The sequence below is a fragment of the Arvicola amphibius genome, chromosome 13 (genome assembly GCF_903992535.2).
Source record: "Arvicola amphibius chromosome 13, mArvAmp1.2, whole genome shotgun sequence".
In the NCBI taxonomy this organism is placed as follows: Eukaryota; Metazoa; Chordata; class Mammalia; order Rodentia; family Cricetidae; genus Arvicola; species Arvicola amphibius.
In genome coordinates this window covers 1141925-1161847 of record NC_052059.1, presented here as the reverse complement: position 1 = coordinate 1161847, position 19923 = coordinate 1141925, and the positions used below count along the sequence as shown (strand labels likewise).

Here is a 19923-nt window from a genome sequence, read left to right as displayed (position 1 = left end):
AATTTAGATTCAGGAAATTTCATCTGACTTTTTCCATATGACATCTACTCTTGATTTCAAGACTTGATATTCCACACAAGGAACGGCAGATTTGTTTGACTATCTCCTAATTACTTACTAGCTTTATTTTACTGTTCACAGCCAAGATGACTAGCAGAGATTGGAAGAGTGTTGCCTTCGCTCTTCTTCCTGCTGCCCCATATCGTCAAAGCACAGGGCTGTGGTGTGTTTCTTCTTTGGCTCTATCCTCTCATTCTCCCTGCTCTTCTGCATGACTGCCTCCCCCGTCACTTGGTACTCCATTAGTGTCTGAGTGACTTTTGCAGGTGATGTGTCTGTCAGAGCTGCGGTTTTCAGAAGTTTCTTTGGGAAGTGCTCATGGGAACACTTTCACATACCAATTTGTGTGTACAATGACATCTTGATAACAATTTTTCTGTCTCTTTAATCAAGAAATTCAGTTTTCCTGGGTGTAAATAAAAGCCTGTCTTCTGCAGTCTTTCCTGTGTGGTACTCTAGTTTCTTTGCATCTAAAGGGTTGTTTCTGAAATGTCTGATGATAATTTGATGTTCATTAATTTAAAAGTCACTTGCTGCTTGGGGAGACAATACAAAAATACTTTTAAAGTCTAAAGTCTTATAACATATGTGGTGTGGATTGTATTTCTGGTTCTTCTTGAGCAATGTTTCCAGAGACATGACGTATGCTTTCCATATTTGTTTCAAATGTTCTATTTTAGAATATTTGTCGCTTGTTCTAGTATCTTGCTGTGGTATTCTCCACTAGAAATGCCTAGAATAATAATGAGGTCCTTATTTTTATTTCTTTTTGATTTTTAAGGTTTCCCGGTGGCTGAGGAGATGGCTCAGCAGGTAAACTGCTTGCTATGCAAGCATGAAGACCAACACCTACATAAAAGTCAGGTGAGTGTGACACAGGGCATCTCCCCCAACACTCCAGAGGCAGAGACAGCCATCTCAGAGCAAGCTGCCTGCCTGCACTAGACAAATGGGTAAGCTCTAAGTTTGGGAAACTCTTCCTCAAAATATAAGGTGAAGTGTGTTTAAGCAAGACACCCAGCATCAATCTCTGGTCTCCACACACATATGCACATACATACTCTTGCACACACACACGCAACATATACATGAGTACACACCTCACATACATGTACACAAGAAAAATTTAAGAAGTTTTATTTTTATTATGATTTGGGCACAATTTATGATATCTAATTCTTTTAAATTATTGATTTTACTTGTGATTCTTTCCCGAGTTCAGTACGTCACTTCCGATTTTTTTAATGCTTACTTATGCTGATAATTTATCTATATGTGGTTTTTAGATATTTGAACTCATTTGCAACAGAGTGCTCCAGGTATAAGTATTTGTAGATATGGCTTTATGGCATGTTTTTTTTCTCATTGTTTTAATGACTTACAACAGGATCTTCAATCTTGTTAATTAGCTCTTGTTCATTTGTATACAGCATTGGGAGTCACCAGACAGTTCAGTGTTTCTTAACTCCAGAGTTTTCATTTCTCCTGCTGTTGATTCAGTGCAGTAATCAAACATGGGCCCTTTCATCCTAGGATTTCCTGGCTCTGTATTCCACCCTTCATCTGCCATTCTTCTCCCCTTCCAAGATGACTTGGATCTGCTCTTTTCTTCATCATTCTTGTCCTGGATTTCTTCCTTTTCATTCAGCTCCTGTGGATTGTCTCAGAGAGCACTGGAAGGTGCTCCCTTTTCCATAAACACTGACGATCTGGGGATGACCTTGGTTTCGGTTCTTAAGGATGTCAATAACATGGGAGTCATGGGGCTGTTGCTCTGTCTCCTCCCACTTTCATTCGTTTCTGTTTTGAAAGGAGGTCTCCTGTATCCCAGACTGGCCTCCAGCTAGGTGTGGAGCTGCAGATGACTTTGGAAGCCTTCTGTTCTCCTTGAGTGCTGGGATTACAGGCATGCACCACTACCTCTGGTTTTCCCTACTTTTAGTTGAGGTCTATGGATTGCTTAATTTTATTCTTTTTAAATGCTGTGTTAGGATAAACTGCTTGAAAGTTTTATTTTTATTTTCTGTACATGTGTGTTTGCCTGTACTATGTGTGCAAGAGCCTGTGAAGGCCAGAAGTGAATTCCAGTCCTGGAGCTGGAGTTACACCTGGTTGAGAGGCACCAGTCTTTCTGGGAACCAAACTGAGGTCCTCCAGGAGAGCAGCAAATTCTCTTAAGTGCTAAGCTCCCTCTCTGTCTAGGTAATCTACTTAGCTCCTGTGATACCTCACAGAAACTCAGATACTAAGAAGACACTATTTTTATCCTTCAGGAAGATTTCCTACTTTCTTCATGTTGAATTATGATGTAGATTTACCACTCTTACTATTCTTTAACTTAGTATTTATTGATTCCTTCGTACTAATTTGATTAATATCCACTTGAATTTTTATTATTACTTTTTGGTACCTTTGTGTTTTCCTGATGATATATTTTCAAAGTAAATTTTGGAGTTGAATGTTTAGAAGGTCAATTTAAGTGTTTTTTTCCTCTACTATATATGTACCCCAAGCTATAGTTTTCTTTCTTAAAATACTGCTATTAAAAAACTGCCTCCATAATAGCAACTATTAAATTCCTAAATCATAAATAAGGGAGAGTTGAAGTTGATACTTTCATAATAAGTATCAAGACAGATTGAGCAAGAAAAGAAAGCACAGTCTTAAGATACCAAAAAATATAACTGGGACTTATTATAAGCCTCACAGAGTTAAAAGTAATTTTATGCTCATAATCTTAAAAGCACACATGAATGGAAATTTTTCTTCAACTAACATGTCAAAAGATCCTTTAGCTGTCTACCAGAAGCTTGCTATATATTATGCCAATTACTTTCCATTTATAGATTCTATTTCCACTATTTTAACAAGAAATTCTTTGAAGTGAATTTTCAACATCAAAATACATGTTTTCTTCTCTTTTTGGAATTGATATTTTTTGCTACTGTTTTTTCATACAATATATTTTGATCACATTCTTTTTCTACTCCAGTTCCTCCCGGATCTTCCTCACCTACCTACTCATACTACTTATGTTCTTTCTCTCTCAAGAACTCCCAAAGCTTTAAAACAGAATTGTTGTGGGCCATGCAAGAGGAGCAGCGAGTTGCAATTGAAGTTCCAGGTGTCAGCACAGAGGAAGGGAATCCTCTGATGGGCTAATCTCGTTTAGGCAAAGCCACAGAACTGCAGACCCTGGAATGTATTTGCTTCTGCTGTGCCTTTGCATGTTTGCTGCAGCTCTCCTTCTCTGGTATCTAGCACGGTGTGAGTGGACATATGGAGATCTCCACTACCTGTGATATAGTGTGTTTATCTCTTGGAAACATCCCATTCTACTGGATATTTTTACCTGTGGATTGTCAAGAACATGACCTCTCCCTAAACTCTCCTGTTTGATAATAATAATGACAGCTTATACAGAGTTTTGATGAATAAAAATAAATACATGGATATGTTTCATAGTCTATGAGTCTCACCCAAGGAACTGTATGGATTGTAGTTCAAGTTAATGACTAATAATTGAGTCCCAATAGCTCAGCTAATTTAAATTCTTTTAACCTTAATGTTGGGAGATGTGCTCACAAGTCTTGGAGTGCATCACAGCTGAAGCAAAGCTTTGAAAATAACAAAGTTAGATTAAGGTGTTTTTGTTAAGTAACTTGGAGGTGAAAAACCCAAGAAGACAATCTGAAGTTTTAAAAAGGCTCAGAGTTAAATGCAGAGCTCTTAAAACCAGGGAACAAGAACAAAGGAGCCCAATTATTATTACTGGCTGATGTATTCTCCTTGTTAGGTTTTGCTGATTACCAAAGGTGATGATTAATTCCTTATATCCATTTCTGTCCTCAATCCCCTGATGTAAAAAAACTATTAATGAATGGATATGTAACCTAAAAATTTTAAGTAGAGCTGTCTGATTTCTTTTGATATAAAAAAGTTCAGGTTTGTGATTTCTTTAAGAGTCCCTATGAGATTACCTTTCAAGATAAGTAATAAAGTCATTGACCCTTTTTTTTGTAACTGCAAATGCAGCCTGCCAGTAAAAGACCTGACAAAACACCTTGCTTGCCACATGAATAATCTATAACAAGTTGCTTGGGCATGAATATATGTGGGTTCTTGGCATAATTTTTTCATTACCTGTAATACATAAAGTGTTTACTCATGTGAGGGGGATGAGAAATATGTTTTTACATATAACCATTCACTTAAAAATTGGGATGCAGGTGTTTTGACTCTTGGACTGCTTGGAAGATTCTGTTGAGGTATAAAAGTTGTAAAACAACGTGAGAGAAAAGAGAGAGAAGGAAGAAGAATAAGAACAGAGAAGGAAACCATAAAGAGGGTTTTGTGAGTGCCCTTTTCCCTGACCCTCCTCTGAAAGAAAAGCTTAGTTTTGCTGACTCCATGGATTCCTGTCAAGGCTCTGTGCTGTTGGAGGCTGACCCTCCCAACACCCGTAAAAATCAAATAAATAGATAGATAGATAAATAGATAGATAAATAAAATGAAGGCACAAAGAAACAAACAATAAGACAACAAATACTAACACACATGCACGCATGCACACACATGCACACACACATACACACACATGCACACACATGTACACACACACACGTCTTTTGTTGGCCAACTTCTCTGAGGCATGGGGCCCTGGGGTGGAGTGGGTACACCCAGTGATACACTGTTGAAGAAAACTTATTTTCTCTTTGCCAGTTCCATGGAACTCTTTGGTTAAGGGTGGGGCTTCATGTTCAATTCCCCTTGTTTGATTTGAACTTATGCAGATCTAGTGAGTGTCTTCCTGGATCTTAAATTTCATTATACTTTGTCAAATCATGTCTTCTATAGGATATTTATTTGGCATGTATTTACAATATTTATGAGAAATCAAATATTTAAGTTGTATAAATCAACTTCCTTTCCTTGAATACTAATGTTATTCTCCTTTTATAGAAGAGGAAGTGCCTGTTCTCACTGCAACTTGATTTACCATGGCTGGCTCTTATCCATGAGATGCCTGCCTATATCTAAAGAGAAACAGTGGTAGTGGAAGTGTGGATGGGGTGGGGGACATAGAGAAGAGGTGGGGGAGACTAAGAAGAGGGGAAGGAGGGGGAAGTTTGGTTGGAATATAAAAACAAAACAACAAAAGACAACAAAAATAATGTTCTCTAGTCATTAAAGGAAGAATTGTATCAATGCCTCATATGTACATTTCAAAAATTTCTGGATCATTATCGACTTTTTTTGTGCCTCAATCTGTCCTGAGATATTATATGTATATTTTAAGCTTTATTTGCAAATTAATCCTCATCGGTAAGAATTCATATTTTCTTTTTAAATGAGAAATCTAAGAATAATAAAAATTAAGATGTTTGGTGTCAGGAGCAATGCACAGTTTACAACTGTCATTAGAACTCTGGGTGGAGCCAGATCTTTGTAAACATCTCTAGAAAATAAAATGAGCTTTCTAAACTGAGCTGAAAAACAAAACCAAAATTGTCTGCTTTTTTTTCATGATAGATGAAGTTAGCACACCTATGACAAATTTTTACTTGTTTCAAATCTTACCATAAAGATATAAGAGCCAATATTTGTGCTTGTTTATGTGTGGGCCACTCATGATCAGAATAAGAACCCAAGAATGACTTTTTAACTCATTAGAATCACTTATATCTTACATTTACTGACCCCTTGAAATCAGAGATCCATCCCAGCTTTCATTAATTAGAGAACTAATTCAAGAAACTGAGTCACTTGGAAACAGATACTGACATATTAGGGAATGTTAAATTCTCCTGTAGCAATGAAGAGGCCCAGTGATCACTTCCCTCTTGGGGCCAACTGATTGCAGAATGAAGGGAAAACTCACAAATACTAACTTTGTTGTGGAATTTTATTTTAAGACATGTTACATTTGTTTATGCTGTAGAATATTTGCTTAATGATGCAAAGGTGTGTTGCATTCTTTTATGTTGCATTTGTTTAACTCCATAAAGCTGTGTTACTTTGCCTGACTAAAACATCTATTACAGAGCAAGGAGGGAGGAGTAAGAAAAGAAAAGGAGAGGAGGGTACCAGAAGCCAGTAACCAAGTAAGAAGGAAATAAAGATATATAGAATAAAGAAAAATAAAAACCTCAGAGACAAAATGTAGTTAAAAAGAAATGGGGTAATTTAAATTAGGAAAGTTGGCTGGAGACAAGCCAAGCTAAGGCTGGGCATTCATAAGTAAGGATAAGCCCCCGTGTATTTATTTGGGAATTGGGTTGCTGGTCCCTAAAGAGTAAAAAACAAAACAAAACAAACAAAAAACAAAAAAATCCAAAAAACCCAGCTATACTTTGTGACTAAGATTTATTCTCTTGCTTTTTTTTCTTGAAATGTTAATAAATTTGTTTCTAATATGGAGAGTTTGGATGGACTTATTTTTCTTTCATTTTGAAGGTATTAACAGAGCAGTAAGAAATGAGAAAGTGGGCACATGAACATCTGACCATGAAACAAAACCATGGTCCGATGAATAGGGCTTGATGAGCATCATTTCTGCGGGGAAGGCATGGTGCAATTATTGTAATGAGGTACTCTATTGAATGGCTCCCACATAACACATAGCAATTGGAAATAAGCAATTACTTAAAATTACATAGGTGGAAGGTGGTGCCTCATTTGACTAGATTTGAATTCATCATGCACCCATGAGCTGCAAATTAATACTGGAATGAGTGTGACAGATCATGTGTACAGCAAGAGGTTTCTCTAAAGTAAACTTTTTATGGAGTTGACATTATGCTTGGAAAGAAAGAATTCTGAAAGGTGACTGATGTAGGTGGCAGGAAGACTAAAATAGTCATGTCACAATGCATATAAAGGTGAATTCCATTATTATGTCACATTATGAAGCTTTGAAATCTGTCTTGGAATGTGAAAGGGAACTCTAGGTGATGGGTCAGGAGGATCCTGCATGGGACTGTGCTAGGTCCTCTGCATATATTTTACGGCTGTGTAGCTTGTGGGTTTCCTAACACTATGTGTGTGTGTGTGTGTGTGTGTGTGTGTGTGTTTGTTTGACCTTTCACATGATCTTGAGACCATTTTCCTCCTACTGGATTGCCTAGTGTAGCCTTGATATGAGGGTTTATGCCTAGTCTTATTGTAGGTTGCTATGCCATGTTGGGTTGATAGCCTTGGGAGGCCTGCTCATTTTTAAAGGGAAATGAAGGAGTGAGTCTCAGGGAGAGGGGAGGTAGGAGGGGCTGGGAGGAGTGGAAGGAAGGAAAACTGTGGTTGAGATGTAATGTATGAGAGAAGAATAAATAAATAAAGATTTGATATTTGTTGTTTCCATATTATAATTCTGAAACCTTTATAAACACCAGGCATAAAATTTAAAACATATAAGTGTGGGGGGATTCACTCCGTCCTGGGACTCTAGGAGTCCCATGTAAGTTGATTCCTACTTTGTGTGAAACTTCACTTTCTGTGCGTTTCACATAAGCTGTAAATGATGAAGATGGTAGAGTCTACATCTATGTACATTCAATGTGCATATCTGCTGTCTGAAATGCATTTTAAGAATCAACATTACGGTAAAAGATTACTTTTAATTTCTAAGCCTATTTTGGTTTTTGTTTTTCTTACGTAATTAATCTATCAAATTACTGTAAATGAGGCAAGTTTTATGAAGGACTGTTTATTTGGAAGTGGGTCATATTACCAGATGTGTGCATCACTTGCAAAGCTGGGAACCAAATGACTGGAAAGTTAATTGACTTGAATTTTATGACAGTGTTTTCATCACTTAAGCAATGGCTGCGGATTGCCACAGATTTGGCAAAATCAACACTTAGCACCCCTAGCTACAGCTACATAACAGTGACTTGCAAGCAGAGCGTGAGACACCTTGATCCACTGAAAACAAGTAAAAATCTTTGAATGGTGCTAACTGGTAAACCACAAATATATGCTGGGGGCTGGAGGGATGGCATAGCAGTTAAAACATTGGCGTCTCTTCCAGAAGTCCCAGGTTCAATCTCCTGCACCTTCACTGTAGCTCATAACCATCTGTAATTCTAGTCCCAGAGGACCCAACTTCCCCTTCTGGCCTTCATGAGCACAACATGAATGTGGACCACAGACACGTATGGAGGTAAAACAACCCTACATTGTCATACTCATGAATATCTTGCATATCACCATAGAACCTTCACCTGGCATTGGAGGGAGAAAATGACAGAGCCCCACATCGGAGCACCAGACTGAGCTCTCAAGGTCCTGATGAGGAGCAAAAGGAGGGAGATCATGAGCAAGGAAGCCAGGACTGCGAGGAGTGCTTTTACCCATTGAGACGGTGGAACAGATCTAACGGGAGACCACCAAGTCCAATCGGAATGGGACTGATGGAACAGGGAACCAAACCGGACTCTCTGAATGTGGCTGACGGTGGAGGAGGACTGAGAAACCAAGGACAATGGCAATGAACATGAACTCTACAGCATGGACGGGCTCACTGTGAGCCTTGTCAGTTTGGTTGCTCACCTTCCTGGACTTAGGGGGAGCTGGGAGGACCTTGGACTTAACATAGTGAAGGGAACCCTGATGGCTCTTTGTCTTTGGAGAGGGGTGGAGTGGGGGTATGGGTGGAAGGGAGGGGAGGGAAGGGGGAGGAGATGGAAATCTTGAAAAATTAAAAATTGAAAAAAAAGCAAAAAAAAATAAAAAAATAAAAAAAATGAAAGCAAAACAAGAAACAAATATATGCCAGGAAGTTTTGAACCACAGATGTAAAGACAAAATGACTCTTTATATCTCATATAAACAGATGGAGATTGGAGAGACAGATGAGTGACTTCGATTCTAGCCATCAATTTGTTTGGGAATTTAAATCCTGAGTTCAAACAGCGCTGGGATCCTAGATTTCAATCATGCAATTGAACTTCACATGCAAATAACAAGAATGCGACCATGAGCAACAACGGTGACACAAGAAGTGTGGTCTAACAATTACTGAAAGATAAGATCTGTAAGTGGAACTATACCCCAAAGAGAAAAAAATAGATCGATGTCAGCACACTACATATTAGCAGCAGCCTTAGTTCATTGATGCCAGTTTTAGAGATTAGAATGTCTAAAGCCTGCACTGGCTACCAAAGACTTTCTTTGAGAATTTCACACATGACAATGCATTTTGATCCATTCTTCACTTCCTGCTCTAACTTCCCTGGGTCTCCCTGTCCTCCTCTCAGCATCATGTGCCCTTCTCTCTTTTTTATTTTTTCTTAAAACATATATAAGGCACTGAGTTCAAGTAGTGTTTTTCATATGCTCATGGTATTGGGCTGCCTACTGGAGCATGGGCAACCTACTAGGGGCCATATTTTAGAGGAAAACAAACTCTCCAAATAGGGGACAACTGCCTATAGCTCCTTTTTCCATGACCACACATCCAAGAAACATAGATTTCATATAACCCCCAAGTAAAAAAATACAGTCTTGAAAGAGTATTGATTAGGAATTTCTTCTCCTACTAGTTGACCTTAAACCACATTCCCATTGTTGTAGTTTAGTAGTGGTGGCTTCCTCCAGAACACTCTTAGCCTATAATGGTCCTCAAAACATAACTATTGAATAGAAGAATGTGCACCCAAACACAGCCACCTCTTACTTTGAGGCCAACAACTTACAAGTTGAATAAAAATTGCTGGTCGGTAGTGGTGCATGCCTTTAATCCCAGCACTCAGGAGGAAGAGGCAGGTGGGTCTCTGTAAGTTAGAGACAGCCTGGTCTACAGAATGAGTTTCAGGACAGGCTCCAAAGCTCACTGCATATCTTTTTGTTTTCATTTTATTATTATGACTAAGAGGTTGATTAGTTACCTACAGGGGTAGTTTTAAGCTATCAGACACCTGCATAAAATTTTTGTATTTGGTGTAGTGAATATGAACCCTTGCAGTTCCTCCTAGACTACCCTGCCCACTGTCCTTAAGATACAGCACATGGCTGTGCGTTAGCAACCTGTTATCTCTCCCTCTTCTCCTGGGAATACATCTTTAAATAGTTCTTTTAGAGATGCCAAGCTATTATTTGGAAGAATTGTTTCAGAAGATCAACGTCCCTAAAGACCAAAGCAGCTTGTTCCCCACCCCTTCTGCCTTAATTTATTTTTTCAGTGCATAAATGTTCACTCTGGAAATTATAGATCAGTTTGAGTAACTTGTTACATACAGAGTCAGTAGAACAAATAATATGACAGTCTCTCATCATACAGAAAATGGCTGGTATGCTGCTACAAGGCTTTGTGAAGAGGAAATCTTCCAGAAGCCTTAAGGTATAGGGTAGACAATGTAGGTAGTTTTTTGTAGGGTCCTATCTGCCAAAGGCCCCTTTCTATGCTTTTCAACTGTGCTTCAAGGAGAACTCAGGAGACTGATACAGTCTAGTGCTCGCCTGGTGTCCACAAAGGTCAAAAGAAGGCATCAGAACTGGAATTCTAAATAGTCTGAGCCACCGTGTGGGTACTGGGAACTGAACTGAGGTCTTCTGCAAGAGAAACAAGTGCTTTAAATGGCCATCTCTCTAGCTCCTGTTACCATAATAGCTTTTAATTTAGCTGTTTGTCTTTCTTCATAGTGTTGTCAGCTTCTAAAGTTCTAATGTCCCAGAGAGAGGGGGGGGAGAGAGGGAGAGAGGGAGAGAGGGAGAGAGGGAGAGAGGGAGAGAGGGAGAGAAAGAATTCCTGTATCCAGAGGGATGGCAGATAAGCAAATAACAGGCGCTCCACATATTTTTGTAGACTTGCTGAATGAATGTGGGAGACTTAATGGAAAGGATAAACAACACATGAAAATTAACGCTTGTCATTTTACTCTCATTTTGTACTCAAGTTATAGTTTTTGGGGTTCTGCAAGGCTCATTTATGTTTCCAGATTATGGGCAGGTTCTGACCCAGGAAGTAGCGTGCGTGCTAAGGGCAAGGCAGAGACATCCAGGTGAGACAGACTGCAGAGCAGTGGTCAAGGATTTGGATTGTGGAGTTCATTGCTACAGGATGAGTGAACCGGTTGTATCACTGGCCAGTTCACATCCTGAGTTATCAGGAAGCATTCTGCATACGAAGCCCTAGACTTTCATCTCAATAATATGGAGAAACATATGAGTAGACATTTGCATGATTAAAATATCAATGCTGGACCACCTTTCCTTCCTATTCTGTTTCCTGGGAGTCCTCACTATGGAGACATTTCTATGTTTCACATTGCCCTGGCCAAAGACTCTCAAACAGAGATGAAAAATCCTAAGTATTTTCAAACAGTTTCAGAAACAGGTGGAAGCTGATTCTGTAAGCAATAGATTTAGAAAGAAAAAAAAAAGACCATTTTTTTTTTGTGCTGAAATAGAGCCAAAGGTTGAAGGCTGGTTACATGGCATCCAGATTAGTTTTTGTCAACTTGACACAATCCTAGCCAGATCTGGGAAGAAAGAACTGCAGTTGAGGGCTGCTCCCATCAAATTGAGCTCTGAGCATGTCTGTGAGTTATTTTATTGATTACTAATTGATGTTGGAGGGTCCAGCCCATCCTGTGCAGTGCCATCCTTGGGCAGGTGGGCCTGGACAATGTAAGAAAAAGCTATTCAGGAGGAGCAAGCCAGTAAGCAGTGTTCTTCTTTGGTTTCTGCTTCAAGCTCCTGCCTTGAGTTCCTGCCTGACTTCCTTCTATGATGAGTCATAACTTATAAAATGAAATAAGTCACTTGCTCCCCATAGTGATTTTAGTAATGGTGTTTACCACAATAACATAAAGTAAACCAGAACACATGGCAATATTGATAGCTCTCTCCTAGGATCAACTGATGAGACCTAGAAGTGGGTGTGCCTTCCACTTCCGACTCTGAGTTCTTGCTCAGGTTAGAATAAATGCCATGAGATAGGGATGCCACCCTCCCAACTACAATTCAGTGGTATCAGGTGCACCCGGCAAATATGAGATGAAGAGAAACAAGCTGTCATCAGTCTTTGTTTAGCAGACAGGATGGGTTTCATTCAGCTCCAGAAGCTGGGGACTGACTACTACTTCAAAATCTTGCAGCTTCTCCAAGCTAAACAACACGGATGGCAGCTGGGGTGCAACGTCTCTGCTAAGTTAAAAGGAAGCCACACCCAGAGAAGGCTATGAAGAAAATGAGCGGTGGCGTTTTCAGTGCTCTTGATCTAAACTAATTAGTAGAAGTGGATGAGCTTGGGTCACTGAGCCTCGCCTCTGCCAACCTCTCCCCCACCCACCCCACCCACCCCACCCCTGTCAAGCATTTTCTTAGTCCCTTCCTCTCCAAGTGATAGATACTCTAGCCAGGAATTCTGAGAAATTTATATTCCCTTTTAAGGAAGGGGTTGATTTGCAGTTCTCTCTCTCTCTCTCTCTCTCTCTCTCTCTCTCTCTCTCTCTCTCTCTCTCTCTCTCTCTCTCTCTCTCTCTCTCTCTCTCTCTCTCTGGGACATTGTTCCTAATGATTAAAAAGCATGTCTTGGTTTTGCAACACTGGGCTCTTTGGGGACATCAGCTTTTTGTACTTTCTCCTGGAGGCAGGTGGTCACAATCACAGCAGTTGGCGTGTAGATAAGGACAGCCCACCTCTGATTTCTCTGGTTTATAGCCAAGTTTGGAAATATAATGAGACAATTCTAATACGCCAAGACAATGCCAATCTGCTTTCCAGTATGCAAAATGAGACTTCAGACTCCACATGTCTTTCCTTTGCCCACTTGGCTCTTTACCTGTTTATGGTGGTGACTGAGAAGTATTAGCTACCACAAATTCTCAGTTCAAACAAACAAAATAAAGAACAAACTAAAAGATGTTAAAAAGGACCATACACATGCTATGATTTTTCACTACACAAGTAAAAGCTCTGAATGGTATAATATGAAGTCAACTTTGTGACCAAGAAGGCCAAACTGGGGTGGGGGGCAGAAAACATTAACACATGGGACAAAAGTAGAGACAACAAATGAGAGGCAAAAATGCAGTCCTGAAATGGATATTTCATCCTTGAACAAGTCATAGGTTAAAATATCCCTGTGCAAGTGTCTTGTTTTACAAGTAGTCCCCTCCCCAGTTTGGGCAATTCTGGTGAGAAAAGACAGAGAAAGTGCATACTGGTTAAGTTGCTGAATCCCAAGAATGTAGATAACATCCCAAGACTTCTCCAGTGATAATGAAATTCACCCAGCCTGACATAAATCTAATTATTTCTGACAAAAATAAATGAAAAGGAAGATATTGGCATCAGAGTTTTTCTACAATCCTGGGTTCTGTGAGAACAAGGAATGAGATCTCTAGATGATGAAGAGAAAACAGACGGTGAAAACTCTTTAAAAAAAGAAGAGACACACTACTAAGACAATGGTCACTGTCATAACCTCGACTAGGACAAGATGACCAAGCCAGAGGACACAATGCCCTGAGCTCTGGGGGGTGGACAGGAGAGCGTGAGCATGAGAGAGTGCATTCCATTTTAAAATATAATGGAAGTATGCATTGCATCACAAACAACATATATGCATATGCACATATACACAAATATCCATTCACTATTCGCAAATAAACCACTTTCTTCTTAAATCTTTTGAGACCTAGGAATCCAGAACCTTAAGAAGTTGTCCTATGTTTTTCCTGAAAGCATGTTTTAGAAAAGTTTAGTAATGGAGACAGTGGTTCTTACTTTTTGATCAATGTACTTGTTGTCTTCGACCGCGGGCCGCTTGGGGTTATCACATGATGAGGAAGAGGTGGAGGTGGGAGGGAGGATTCTGAAGAGGCAGCAGCTGTCCTGTTGCTGGCGGTCAATGAACTGCTTCATGAAGCTTTCTCTTTGTAAATGAAGTACACACATCAGGCATTATTCAGGAAATGGAGCCAGAGGCGGCATTTCACAGAGACCATGAAGCAGCTCAGATCACAAAAAACAAGATGTGTCATACCAAGGAGGTGGTTAGATTTAATTATCAAATATTTAACTTAGAGAAAGCTTCCTGAATCCTTGCAAAATCCTGTTTAAAAGCATAATGTCCCTGAAATATCTTAAAAGCAAGGGTATCCAGTAATTGATGGTGTGCTTTGAATCCTAGTATGGTAATGAGATACTTTATCTTTCCCCTAAGACTTGAAAGAATTAATTCATCTTTCCAAACTTCTATTCATTATAAAGTCCTTGAGAGATAATTTTCCATTGAAAGACTCAAAAGGAAAAGACTTCATCTGATCTCCAAAACATGGTGAAAAATTAAATGACATCAATGCAAGTAAGCAAAGTCAATTAACTTTCAAAAGATTAGAAATACCAATATGTCATGTACTACATAGAGACATTTTGGTCACCAATAGGCTGCATGCAAATGGTGGTCCCATAATATGGAGTAACACCCAGTGGCGTAATAACGGCATCTTCTGATGTTGACAGGATGGTGAAAACATCTAAAGAACCATTGCTCAGAACGTATGTTAGTCATTAAGTGACCGGATGGTCTTTTTCTATTTGAATTGAAAGTGTTTGGCACTATAGCTCACTTCATACTTTCATAATCCCGCACCAAGATATCTAAAGATAAATAAATAGAAAAGTTTATATGATTCCAATTGTATGGGAGCTTTTGGAACTATCCATCAGAAGACTAGCCTTTAATTATTAAAAGCGGGGACCTCAAAGCACCGTCTGTATGCATTTGTTTATTAGGAAGGCAAAGTTGGTACAGACTGAATCAGAATAGGTATAAATTCTATGCTTCTTTTAACCTGTAGGAGGCATATTACACTGTGACCAGACTGCCATATACAGGAAGCCTGCTGCCACACAGACACGCCTCATAATTGAGTGCCAAATGAAGACAAAGTGCTTGGACCTCAGTGAACCCTCTGAGCAACGACCATGCTGTCTATACCTGGGATGTCCCTAGAGGGAGGCAGGGACAAAAGTTTGTGCCTCACCTGCCTCTCCTCTTAAGAGGTTGCTCACAGGACTCAGGATTCCTATGACAAAGGCAGGGAGGAGAGAGGGAGACAACAGATCAACCACAACCGCAAACCCGCGTGCATGCCAGTCTTTAAGAAGGGCTGAGGCAGATTTACGACGATGAGCTGTGTAGAGGGCGATCAAAAGAAACAGTTTGATACCTGATCTTAGGAACTGTAAAATCTGAAGGAAGTTTTGAGATTTTCACCATTTGAGGTCTGTTTGGGAATTTTTCAAAGATTCTCAAGCGCAAAGGGAGTTTTTCTTTCGTGTCCGCATTTGCTTCGCTTTGCTTTAACTAGAAAGGGGAGAGGGAGGAGAGAGAGAAGAAAATCACATTGAAACAATGGTTCAGCCTTCAGAGAATAACGTGTAATTGCATATACAGCCGGTAGATGGAAGCAAAGGCCCATCAACACATTACACAATGTTCACCACCCCGGTGCATTGTTCTAAGTGTCAGGGAAAGAATAAAAGTTAACAGCAAATTAAACCAGTTTTTTTTTAAATCCAGAATAAGGTTTTGTTATTGTGCTCCCAAAGATAAATCTTCTTTCATCCTATACATTATCTTTTGCTTTTTTACTTATGATTAAACATTCAAATTTATTTTATACACAGACATGGTAGAAGTAGCAGGGACTTGCAAGTGAGCTAAAGTTTACACAGAGCCAATGTAGAGCTACAAATAAATTTTTGGATAGAATTCAACCCATGCTTTCTTATTGTTTCCTCTCCTCTTTCAAATACTAGTTTTTCTTCTGAATTCTCTTCACTTCTCTTTGTCTCTTAGCAGAACCACTCCGTGGATTGCAGGTAATCTCTCAATATCTTCCCTGTTTCCTATCCCTCTCCAAACTGTAATATCAGTCCTATTAATTCTGAAATAGGCTAAGAGGACATCAAAAGTCCCCCCGCCATGTGAAATGTCCTTTGTTTCTTTAAAATGACAAAGTTTTAAACAGGACTGTGGAAGTTAACATTAGAAGTCGAGGGAGCTTTGATAAACAGAAGAGATGAGCAAGGTACCTCCCACTCAGACACTGAGATGTAAGTTGGTCAGAAGGAACAGAAATGCTGCATTTAGAGACTAGACCTCAATTCCAGTGATAGATGACTTGGCTTCCATATGATCTGGAGTGAATAGCAAGGTCATGGGTCCTCATTTCTAGTTTTCTCATCTTTTGCTATATATGATTATTTCACTATGTAAAATATGCATGAATTACCTTAGTTATGCAGACATATATTTGATTTGGTGAGTAGCTTTTGATCTTAGGTGGCAATCTTGTTCAGGGAGGGAGCTACTGCTGTTTGCTCTCTGTCAGTATGGCAGAGGACACAGATATAACACGACAGTTTTGATGATGATGATGATAAAGAAGATGGTAAAGTCACAGCACCCAGGGCCCCAAAACAAAAAGCACAGGCATCTCCATGTCATGAGAGCAATCAGAAAAAAATGACTCTGTACATGAATGAAGGCTTATGAAAAAGTAGCTGGTTTCTAAATGATCACTGATACACAACTTGTGAAAAATTTGCCAGTGGTCAGTTAGATCAACAGACAAAGAAAAAGCTGCTGGCTTATTAAGGCAGACCAGACAGCAAGGCAGTCAGTGATAGCATGCCAAAGGCTGACAGGACTGATGGCACAGAGAGGTGCTTGCTCAATTACGTTCTCTGACTCATTTGTTTAAATTCTTGTGCTGTCACTTCCAGAACAGATCCCATGAGCCCGTGAAAAATACTGGGGCTATGAAAATAAAAGGGTGTCTGCCCTTTCCCTCACCCAGCCCATATCATAACCCAAAGAGTTAAATCAACAATTATACATAAAATATAATGGTTACCATGGAAGAGATATGACCAGAGTGCTTGGGAACACAGGACAAGAGTGAAGAGAGAAATAAGAAAAATTAGTCAAGGTATTATTTCCCCAGCTCTGATGGACATTTTTGTCAGCAGGAGGGTCTAACCTGCAGGCTCGGCATTGTATATTATATTAGCATGAGTAAAGAGGGCAAAGGTTATGTTGGTCAGAACTTCCAACCAAAATGAAGTGTCTGAGATCTCCCTAAGACCCTCTGCATCTGTCCACCCCTTCTGTCCGTACCAGAATCTCCGTGACTGGGCTTTTAAAGCCCTACCATGGTTCTTTACTCCCAAGTTAGTCCCTCATCTATTTCTCCATTCCATGGCTACAGAAATCTCAATTTTTGTCTTAAAACCTTCCTGTTTTTACTCCTATACTTTTTAAAACAAAAATGATCAAAACCTTATAAAATAAGACTCAAAGTCTTATTTCCCTCCTATACCTCTAGAATGCATGGCGCCTCATTCCTGCCAGGCCTCTGCTAGGCCCCTCTTTCCCTCTTTCATTTTTGAACTTCATGAACTTGTTTTCAGGATTTTAGTTCTTCATGTAGTTCTTCAGAGAATCTTTCTCCAACCACCGTAGTCTTCCCCTTAGGAGCTCATAACAGGTAGGGCTGGGCCACACATTGATGTTGTTCACACGGGTCAAAGCAGTGAGAAATCTTCAGTTTCTTCAGGTTCAATCTAGCACACAGTTTTTAGCAGTTTCCTAGGCTGCTGTAGCAGTTATCAAAAAGACTTGTATCTCCATGAATTAGAAGTTACCAACCCCTCCAATTAATTAATTTCCCAACCAAGGCTTCCCCTGAGCCCTGCTTCCTCTGAGGGCTCCAGAGAAGGCTCCCCCTTACTACTTCCTAACTTCTATGGTTCTCTGTAGGCTTGTAGCTCATTCCTCTACCTCAGTTTCCAGTGCCACATGTCTTCTTCCCAGGGCTTGTCCCGGAATCTGCCAACTGTTTCTCTAATAAGGAATGTAAACATCAGATTCAGCTGCTCTCTCCCATCCAGAATGATTAATTGTTTACTTCTGCAAAGGTCCAGTTCCCAAGTGAAGTCTCATTCTGAAGCTCAGTAGGTTTTGGGAGACACTTAAGCCCATCATACAGGTCAAACTGTTTCTTGTCACATAAGCCACGGTCACTCTTTCCCCAAGAGTATGAGGCCTGGAAGGCTGGGAAGCTGGTGGAGTTTCTTTCCTCACATTCAGTGGTTAACAGGAAGTTGGCTAAGAGAACAGTCACTGACTAAATGGCCCTGAGTGAGTGACAGAGAGAACCATCATAGATAATTTAGAAACAAACAAACAAACTAAATATCCTGGTAGGCCAGACAGAGATGCAGATGGTATCTATTTGTTAATTGGGCAGCTTAACTGTTCTGGTGTAGTGTGTAGGAACTCTCTGTTTTCAGAATGGAATAAAGTTAGTCTCTTGTGGCATTTAACTGGTTATGATGTTTGCCACTGACAAGCTGATAAATGCCTAGACCATGTTTAGACTGACATATTTTTTGTCAGTGGCATGATGGGAAATGTCAAATTATAGCTATTCATGCCCTAGGACACAGTGAGCAATACAGTAGGCTTGTAATATTTAAAAAAAATCTTGCTTCCATGTTTTTAAAATGGATCTTGTGGAATTCTAATTTGCATTAGGGATATTAATATTCCCAAGGGCCTTTAAGTTCCTTAGGGGCTAGATTTCACTTTTAAATTTCCATTCATAGCACCCCCTGAGAGTGAAAATAGAATATGGTTGGAAACAAATTAAGGCTCAATAGGAATTGGTCACGGAGCTACAAAACTACAAAGAGCAACAGCAAAGCTCTGGTGAATGACTCAGAACATTCTCCGTGGTCTTGCAAATCTTCCTTTCAGGAGACGAGAGCAAGGAGATTGGGTGCTTGCACAGGTGCCGTGAATTTTGCCTCCTATGAGCAGGAACAGCCCCTTTCCAGAAGTCCCCTGAGCAGCTTCTTTTCCTATACACCTCCATCGGTCTGTTCTGGCATGCCCTCATGTCTGTGACAATGATATTTGTGAGTCTTGGCTGTAAACTATCCAAATGCCCAGTAATAGAACAGAAAAACAAACCTTGATCTATTTAAATATTTGAAATGCATAAGATACAGCCTAATATAAACGGTAGTTAAATTTTATAGTGCAATATGGAGGGTGGGAAGCCAGACATAACAAAAGAGGATTTATTGGAAGACAAGATCAACAAATAGACATAATTCTATATTGTTAATTTTCAGTGAGGTCTATAACCTGGGGTAAGAAAAAAACAAGGGCCAGATAGGTGTAAGATCAGTGGTTTCCAGGGTACAGCTGTCTTGATCTGTTCAGTTTGGGTGCATTATTTTTGCAAAACAACACCAAATGGCCTTGTATTATGTTTATTTCAGTTCAGTGAAAAGCTTAAAAGTGAACAAATGATACATTTGAACAAGATGACATAACTCCTATTTCATTGTTATCACAACCTTACCATTCTGCTTTCCCCAAGCCAGAAGCTTGACTAAGACAGGAACACAAGGAACAAGATGGAAAGTGGAGCTAAGTTGGGGATGGAACATGCTGGGGGCAAGGGAGACCAAGGTCACCAGCTCTGATAACAGTATTTCATGGTACTCTGAAACCTCTTACAAAGTCGGTTAACATTGGGCCAGATGATAGTCTACCTCTTATCCTAACTTCTCATTCTCTCTCTTCCACACACGTTTTCTAAAAGCAAGTATACTTTGATGCATATAAAAGACTAATATCAATAGAAAGACTAGATATGAATTTAAGATTGATAAACTATCTCTGCTCCAATGCAAGTTTTCCAAAATAAAGCAATTATGATTGTAAATATTGCATAAAATTTGCAAGATCTGAAGTCTTGAGGGGAAGACACAGGGCAGAGGATGCTGAGGCACACAGGGCAGAGGATGCTGAGGCTTTCCTCTTCCTGTTGAAGGTAA

At 39.7% G+C, this 19923-nt stretch overlaps 1 protein-coding gene across 2 annotated transcripts in view; it reads right to left on the bottom strand.

Annotated features, from left to right (window-relative positions):
• Positions 1–19923, bottom strand: part of Nalcn (sodium leak channel, non-selective) — a 240345-nt gene that overhangs the window by 66931 nt on the left and 153491 nt on the right. For both annotated transcript variants that reach the window (XM_038310269.1, XM_038310270.1), the window contains 2 exons: positions 15237–15373; positions 13789–13936 (listed from right to left, as the gene is read on the bottom strand). In XM_038310269.1, the coding sequence (XP_038166197.1) occupies positions 13789–13936; positions 15237–15373 (285 nt within the window). The remainder of the gene's footprint in view (positions 1–13788; positions 13937–15236; positions 15374–19923) is intronic.